Source organism: Opisthorchis viverrini (genome assembly GCF_000715545.1).
Source record: "Opisthorchis viverrini unplaced genomic scaffold opera_v5_68, whole genome shotgun sequence".
Lineage (NCBI taxonomy): Eukaryota > Metazoa > Platyhelminthes > Trematoda > Opisthorchiida > Opisthorchiidae > Opisthorchis > Opisthorchis viverrini.
The window spans coordinates 363,768-372,697 of record NW_008751724.1 but is presented as its reverse complement, the minus strand read 5'-3'; the positions used below and the strand labels follow the sequence as shown (position 1 = coordinate 372,697).

The window sequence follows — 8,930 nt, the reverse complement described above, 5'->3', positions numbered from 1 at the left end:
TCAGTGGCGTTCTTGTTGTCAGTTTCTATCCAGATTGCCTGAGTGAATGTCTGGAGGTGTAGGCACCTCGGGATGATTGTGTTAAGCTAGCACTAAGTCCCTTCCCCGTCCACCTTTATTCTTTTCTTTATAATAAGGCTTTCAAATAAGTCATGCTTGTACGGCAGTGAAGCATCGGTGTTGATGATGGATGTCATGCTGTCGATGATGATGATGATGAACCACAAAGAAAAATGGATATTCAAACGACCAAGATGAGATGAGATGGTTTGTCACACCCGATGATGATGATGATGAACCACAAAGAAAAATGGATATTCAAACGACCAAGATGAGATGAGATGGTTGAGTTGTCACACCCTTTCGGTGCCTAGCTGTCGCACCACACCAAGGAAGCAGGAGGGCCGAGACACTGCAAGGTTCCCCAAGCCCAGACAGAAGCAGTCCAGATGCAGAGTTCGAGTACGAAACACGGACCTTGTGGATAGTGAGTTTGCGCTGAACCATTGAATCACCATCAAACGACCAAAATGCGAAAACTAATTGATGGAGAGAGTTACGGAATTCTAAGGCCACAGAAAAATCCCAGAACCAGGATATGGGCATCAATAAATTTGCAAGCAAATGGAGATTGACGTAACCGAGATGCTTGACGTAAATGAAACACGAGAGAGGGTGCATAATAGCTGTCCGTAGCACGCTGGGGTGCGGGTGGAACAAAGTGAGAGACATACTATATCGAGTCAGTGAGGAAATTATGCTCGGGGTCAGCGCCGAAAAAGTGTCAATAAACAGCTTCAATTGAGGCCCCCAAGTGGATTAATATTAACCCAAAATATCGGTTCTTCCCAGATGCAATAGGTGGACTTGAAGTTGCCATTCAAACCAAATGTTTTCAACGGTATTATTCTAAGTGGCTAAAACAGGTTGGAGGTGCAAATAAGGTGACGACGTTTTTCATGAGACGTTCTAGGAAAAGTGTTTGTGCGGCCTAGACCTTAATCATCTCTGGCCGAGGATGAAAGAAAGAAAGCATTCAGCTGTAGCACCCTTACGGTGCCTAGCTGCCATGCCACCCGAAGGAAGCACGAGGGTTGAGATACTGCCAGGTTGCCCAAGCCTAGACAGGGGAAGTCGAGAGGCACAGGTCGGGTTGGAACCATGGACCTTCCAGTTAGTAGATCCGCGCTCTAACCAGTTGAGCCATCTCGTCCCCCCGGCCGAGGATGAACATAAGATGGACAGATCAACAACCGGGGAGGACAGTGGTTCAAAGTAAACCAGCTCTAAGTGCCTACGATTAAGTAGGATGACCGTCAACCCAGTAGACAGAGAGGGGGCTTCTACAGGAAAAGGATATTTATTTTTCCGAAATCAACCTGCTTCCATGCGACATCACGACAACTCTTGTCCCCAAAGAAGATTTCAATGTGCAGGCTGTCTAATCATCCAAGCTCGAGAATAACGAATGTTCACGAGCGTCTAAAATCAGCGCACCGTCCAATCTTGTGCACAAGCTATTTGACTTTCTTGATACGCTTTGCGATGGACGAGAATTTAGCAGAGCCAATCAAGATAGACTCAAGTTGGCAGCACAGATGCGCTTACAGTTTAAGAGGGAGGATTTCGGTGGATTGCCAAACAAAAGTCAGAAAGTGACCATGTCCCCTAAATTCGTCAGATTTTCTGATAAAGTTTTCTTCGGACTGACTTTGACGGACACTGAACAGTCCGAGTATCTGCTTTTGCAGCAGATTTTTGGAACAAAGGGTTACAATACATGGGAGGGGGTGATGTATCATGAACCTTCTGCTGGAGGAAAACGAATCGCTTGCAAAAACATCGAACTGAATCTCGAAACTATCACTTCATGGGTTTGGCTACTGAGTCATTGGCTCCAAGCAGGGTCACCAGTGACATTCGGCAAGTTGCCATCGGTCTGCCGTAGTGGCAGAAATCCAGAAGTGAACAGAATATAATATAACAGGAGGGAATGAATATATATATATAAAGTAAAAAGCCACCAGCTTCAGATGGGTTGGAGCTCCAGACAGCTCAGTGGCTTCGTCGTCAACTCATTGGCCGATAGGTTCGTGGTTTGCATCCAACCCTGGCCTCCAGACAGCTCCTGTCTAGGATTGAGCAACCAGGCTTGATGCCTGGTCACGCGCTTCCTCCGTTTAGTGTTTCAGCTAAGCATTGAAATAGTGCTGCAGCTAAACAAACATTATCAGTCCAGAAAACGGTTCTGATAAGTTCGTTCAAGTCCGGGATCTATCAGTCTCTCAGTTACCAAGGAAATTACCCGTCTATTACGAGGCCCTGGAAAGTAAAAAGAGGTGACTTTGGGCAAGTACATGGCCAGAATCCACGAGACTATTCCAGAAAGGGGTTGCAGTCAGTTGTCGATCCACGCCCTCAGTAACTGACGGTGATTTGGTTAATTTGGACCCGTGGCTAGCAGGCTGCTGTATGACACCATGGTATCAGCAACAACAGAGAACACCAGAGATAACCGCCCTACATCTGTGTCAATTTATTTGATTGAAGCCTTATAACTGAAGGAAGAAATAATGTGACGGAGTCAGACCTAGAGTTAACCTACCACAAAATTATCAAATGCCTGTACCTCTAGCAATCAGTCAAAAAATGCAGATGCAAACTGACAACATTAACGCCACTGACATCGGTTTGCCAAGTTATGTTTCAGTGATCTTGGGTGGTTCGTTTGGCAAATTTTGTGAATCTCGAGAATGTGGGATTCATTCACCCTGATTATTGTCTCCTTAAGTTCCAACGGATGATAGATGTTATTATGACAAAGAATCGAAAAAAAATCTTTCATCCGTAACATCCTTCCGGCTGCCAGGCCACCCGAAGGAAGCACGAGGGCTGGGATACTGCCAGCTAGCCCAAGCCTAGACAGGGGAATTCGAGATTCAGAGGTTGGTTTCGAACCACAGACCTACCGATCAGTAAATCGTGCTCTAACCACTTGGGCCATTTCGCCCCACCCAGTCTTGTAGCAGCAGTTTAAACTTTGCAGGTGTGAAGCGCATGCCAAATCGTGAAGCAGAGTAATTTAGGTTATCTGAAATCGTTTGTATTTGGGGAAGGATCTGGACCAAAGAGAACGATATCGTCCGCATACTCAACTTCTGTGAGGGAACATCCCGGAAACGTTTCGACTCCCGAGGTTTCAGAAGCAGGGAGAGAAATTTCAAGCAACATACCAATGACAAAGTTGAAGAGAAAAGGGGAAAGGGGACACCTTGTCTCTCATCAGTGAACGTGGTGAACTTAGGCGAAAACTTCCCGTATACTCGTACGCGCCCAGAGTCCGCATACAGCGCCCTCATAAGGGAAAGGACAAATTTTAATCGCTAGACACTGCCAAGGTTGCTGACGATCGAATGCAGAAAAACGACAAAAGTGGGACGTCTGAACGAGTGTTGCTGCTCAAGAATGTGCCTCAAAGTAAATATATGATCGATGCATCCTCAATCAGGGCGAAAAATAGCTTGATTCTCACGAATCTCTCCCGATAATCCATCAACCTGCGCAAAATAATGTCAGAGAGCACCTTAGATGCGGCGGATATCAGGCTGACACCAAGATATAATAATAATAATCGTCCAGCTGTAGCACCCTTACGGTGCCTAGCTCCCATGCCACACGAAGGAGGCACGAGGGCTGGGATACTGCCAGGTTGCCCAAGCCTAGACAGGGGAAGTCGAGTGGCAGAGGTCGGGTTCGAACCACGGACCTTCCGGTCAGTAAATTGGCGCTCTAACCACTTGGTCCATCTCGCCCTGACACCAAGATGGTTTTCACATGACGCAAAACGTGCACATCTCACCTATCCACTGAGAAGCTACTGCACTCAGAAACTAGACGGAACAAGCTGCTCCCAGAACGCTTGCAGTATAGTCCAATGTCGGATGTTAACGGCCACTGGGGAAGGACATTCAAAGCGATAATCAAAGCGGCAAAATCCAACCAATCTCATCCAAACTTTGGATCTCTGATAGGACCGCAGCTTTGTTGGAGGTCAGGTGAAAGATTCATCCCGGCCGCAGGCGCTATCCAAACCGACTCCAGTGTCCCTACAGACCAAGAAGCTCGAAAACTCAAAAGGTGAACTCGAAAGGCCGAAGAAACAGATGCGAAAAGGGCTGGAAAAGCATGAATGGGTCAGCAAAGGAGAACGATTAAAATATTGGATAAAGGACATCCATCAATTCAGTTGACGACCTGCTATCTACAATTCGGAATACTGGGCTTCAGTAGAAAGGCGGACTGTGGACATGGAGCCATCTTCAGTCCCATTACATATATCTCTAATTAAGCGCCAACACGATCCTGGTTTCAACGACATTCCGCCTGTTCTGTTGAAGGACGGTGGTGGATTCTTAATCGATGCCTGTCTGGCCCACTTGCGTCCATCTCGAAGGGTCGATACCGGTGTTCATTGATAAAAAGAGTGCTCGCAATGAATGTAGTAACCATAGAGGTGTTACTTTGACTCGCGTTGTAATTAGGCTTCTGACGTCACTCATGCTTCGTCGTCTTACGATGACAGGCAAATTCTGGAACCGTAAATATCAAGCGGGATTTCAACAAGATAGAAGCTGTGTCGACTATGTCTTCACACTCCGTCAGGTGTTAGAGCAACATCATTCGTACAGACGACCGTTGACTTCAAGGGTGCGTTCGATTCTGTAGATCGGTCAGTGTTGTTAACCACAGTTGCTCAACAGGGTATGTCCCTATATTCACATACCTCTGGGCATGTGAGCGCGTGGTGAGCTCTCTCCATTATAAAAAGTGGTGCCTGGCAGAGATCTCTACTCTCTCCGTTCTTGACCCACTATTTCATGAATGAAATAATATGAACGCTAGAAGGCCCTAAGATCTCGGTATTCTGATCTCTGCTGATGAGAAATTGTCGACCTGTAGTACGAGAATGACACCGCTTTTATCTTTGGAGGCGAAGACAAAGTAGAAGCCTAGACGAATAAACTGACAACTTTCATACCATCTTTCGAAGTGCGCCTAGCACCTTCAAGGGCGGGATGGCTCAGTGGTTAGAGCGCAGATTTACTTACCGAAATGTCCGTGAAAGGAACCCGGCCTCTGCATCTCGACTTTTCCTGTCTAGGCTTGGACAATATAGCAATATTCCAGCCCCGTGCTGCCTTCGGGTGGCACGGCAGCTAGACACCGAAAGGGTGTTGCACCTGAACGATTATTATTATTGTACCTTCAAACTGTAGAGTCATGCTTAAGAACGTGCGCTCTCTAAACGTACCCCTTACTATTCGAGGAGAATCAGTGAATGTTGTTGGGAATTTTACACATCTCGGTAATGGCATTAGCTCTGACGGAAGTGTGCTTGATGAACTCACAAGCACGAACCTCAGATACCAGAATCACATTCGCTAATGTGCGTCACTTGTGGCGTCACTGGGTCTCAAGAGTCGCTTGTACCGGACTATAGTAAGGGCTGTATTGTTGTATGGTTGTGAGACACGGCATCTGCGGATACATCGTTTGAGGTATCTTCAGGTTTTCAACCATCGATGCCTCAAAAGCGCTGCTGGTTTTGGATGGCACCAACGGATTAGTAACGATGCTATTAACAAACGAGTATATGGTTGTGGAGCAGGTATGTCGGTCGCTAGAAATATGCGGCACCATCAACTACGGTGTCTCGGCCATGAGCTACGCATGCCGAAACACCGTCTACCAAAACTTTGTCACTCTATGCTATTAACAAACGAGTATATGGTTGTGGAGCAGGTATGTCGGTCGCTAGAAATATGCGGCACCATCAACTACGGTGTCTCGGCCATGAGCTACGCATGCCGAAACACCGTCTACCAAGACTAATGTTGTCACTCTTTGTAATGGCGCAGATCGCGCGGTGGACAACGTATGACTTAGCAGACGGCTGTGAGACATTACGAAGGAGATTACGAAATGATATTACAGATTACTAGAACGATATTACTAAGAGTTTGGGTTTTGTTGGTGCAGTACGCTTTCCAGGATGGAGCCCCTATGAGCCCTCTTGCGGTTGATTAGAAGCATTGCAGAAAATGGCATCTGATCGATGTCAGTGGCATTCGTATTGTAGGTTTCTTTCCGGATTGTCCGATTGGGCGTCTTGAGGTGTCAGCATCTCAGAAAGCTTGCGATAGGCCAGCATCAGGTTCCCTCCCTCACCCACTTCTTTCTCTACTTTTCACTCTAAGGCGGCAGCGAAGCAACAATAACTGATGCATTGAAGCATCAGTATCAACACTGATGTTGCTGTCCTTGATGGTGGTGATGATGACGGCATTGAATAAAAGTAGCTAACTGCTATGTGGTCGATTTCGGGCCAAGTTGGTTAAAATCTGGAGCGAAGTGGAACACGACATGCACACTTGTACTGAAAGCATGTGCTCGCGACAATGATCAGTGCAAGACCGAGGGAAGCAGTCCAGTTGTCGGTGTTGAGAGCGTTTACACCAAATATACAAATGAGCTTGTCTACTTTCTTCGCCTGGACGCCGTGGATTTCACTATCCGGAAGTGTATGGAACATTATCCGTCGTAAATAGTCTTGAGTAGTACTGCTCTAGTTTATCGAGACACATGAACAGTAGGTCTCGAGTGGGTGAACATCGGATGTCAATCCTACCAGACAAGGATAGTATGGCAATAACAATGATAATTTTAATAAATATTATCCAGCTTTAACGCCATTTCGGCGCCCAGTTACCATACCATTCAAAGAAAGGACAACAGGTGAGATACCGCCAATCTGCTTAGGCCTGGACAGGAGTAGCTTCGATGCCGTGACCTGGTTCCACACACGGAGCTTCCTTTCATGAGTCTGAACGTCAACCACTGAGCCATTTCGAGCTCGTCTGATGGCAGACGGTCGGGTGTTCACCAGAATCCAGTCAACTAATGTCCTCAGCTCTCATTCACAAAGCGATACTAAAACAACTGGAACCACAATGCGACGCTTCTGAATCTCCAGACGTTCAAGTGTGTTCTGAATGGCAGGCATGGCGAAGGAACACCTGGACAGAAAGTCTTCTGCATTTAAACCCTTTCCTTGTGGAGTAAACCAACGGCCATAGATCGTACGAACTGCAAAAGAATTGGCTGGATTACTAAGCTGCAGATTCTCCACTACGTGAACGGTATTTTTAGACGCACAATGAAACCAATTACCAAAACTGGTGGACTCTCATTGTAGTTCACGCCTGTTTTCTGCTTACAGAAACCGATCTTATCGATGCGTGTTATATTTTACATATATGCCGATCGATTCTGAGTGCTACCTGCTCGCCTGCCGTTCAGTACCCTGTAATGTCCTTATTCTTTCATAGTCGTCGTACCAGGGCTGCACTTTGAGTCGTCAGTCAGAAATTCAGTACAAGTCTTGACGTGGGTGTTGGCCGCAGATTACCCGACCGTTATGTTTAGCTACAACTGGCGCCACACAGGTGATTTCGCAAACTACTGTATTTATGCCTTACCAGGTACCAAATTATGAAGCTGTTGGCAATTCCTGAACAACCGGAGTGCAAAAATACTCGTGCGAACTGAATTGGATGGCAAGGATTGCTTAAAGGAAGTGGATACATGTGATTTATCGTAGACATCGTCAGCCAGTACGCCGAGGTGGTGCAAAGGTAAAGTAATCCATTATCTTATCGCAGAGTACTGCGGAGTTAGGAAATTCGATTCGTTGAACTGCTTTGCACCTGAAAATCGACCACTCATTTTCAGAACCAGTACCAAATAAGTGATAGCAGCGGACAGTCTTGTCAGCTCTGTAAAAAGTTAACATCCCATCCCCTAGAAAATGGTGGTTGACTAGGGTGAACATCACCGGGTACTGGATCCTGCCAGAAGATCTAGTACATCTGGCTGGTAGTTCAGCTCAACATTAACATGAGACGGATGTACAAAATATGGAACACTAGCACTGGAACTGTAATTCTCAGCAAAAACTTATACCACTAAACATATCGACAGTAAAGCTGAAGTATGGAATCAGTGAGACCATGGCAAAATGAACTTTCTCAGAATACTAACCAGGATAGAAGTCATTCGGTTTGGACAGCTTGATTCGGGCACCAGTTTCCCATTGGACGTGAGCGATAGATTCGCCACCTTTACCAATGATAGCGCCCACGGCTCCAGAAGGAACCAATATTTTCATATGGATCGTATCTAAGCAATCAACGCTAGATGATTTATTCGCATACCATTCCTCTTCCTTCCTGTATGAGAAACCGGCGCGCTTTTATCCGGTTCTTCCAAGCGGCCTTCATCTTCCTGCATCACTCCGGACTACCTTCATAAAACGTTGAACGTAGTCACCAGACAGTTACCAGTGCTTGATCTGACCACCTTAGAGGAAGCACATAAGTAATGGCGCTTTAGATCAATCAGGTAATCTGGGGTCGGCGCAAACGGGCACAGCTGACATGCGTCCAACAGCTGATTTCAGATGGAGTCTCAACACCGATTGGTGCATTCAAACGATGGACCGGGCGGAAATACCTACGCAGGTCGACTGCAACCAGGAGCCGCCAGACATTCTGTATCACTGAAAACTAAGTATATACCTCACTTTCTATGCACCAAATCATACAGCATTCGCGGGCGTTCAAATTATAGTCACGAATTTATCTTCGGTTTTGCAAACTTGAGCCTATCCCAATCAGATTCTCAAGGGTCACGCTGCAGATGACTTAACGTCGGTTTCTCACATGGAATGTTTCGACACCCAACACTACGGTGATTCAGAGTTTCAGGCAAGTTTGTCCATGCATGGGTATAGGTATATGTGGGGTATGGGTATGCGGGCATCAGTTCAATGAAACCAACGTTCCACAAGGTCCAGATACTGAATTCGATAA

At 46.3% G+C, this 8,930-nt stretch overlaps 1 protein-coding gene across 1 annotated transcript in view; it reads right to left on the bottom strand.

Annotated features, from left to right (window-relative positions):
• The window catches only part of T265_04227 (hypothetical protein), a gene marked incomplete at both ends in the record, with an annotated part of 69,248 nt that extends 60,724 nt beyond the window's left edge, over nt 1-8,524 (bottom strand). Inside the window, one exon of the mRNA XM_009168920.1 lies at nt 8,101-8,524. Within this exon, the coding sequence (XP_009167184.1) occupies nt 8,101-8,227 (127 nt within the window). The remainder of the gene's footprint in view (nt 1-8,100) is intronic.
• Nucleotides 8,525-8,930: the final 406 nt, after the last annotated feature.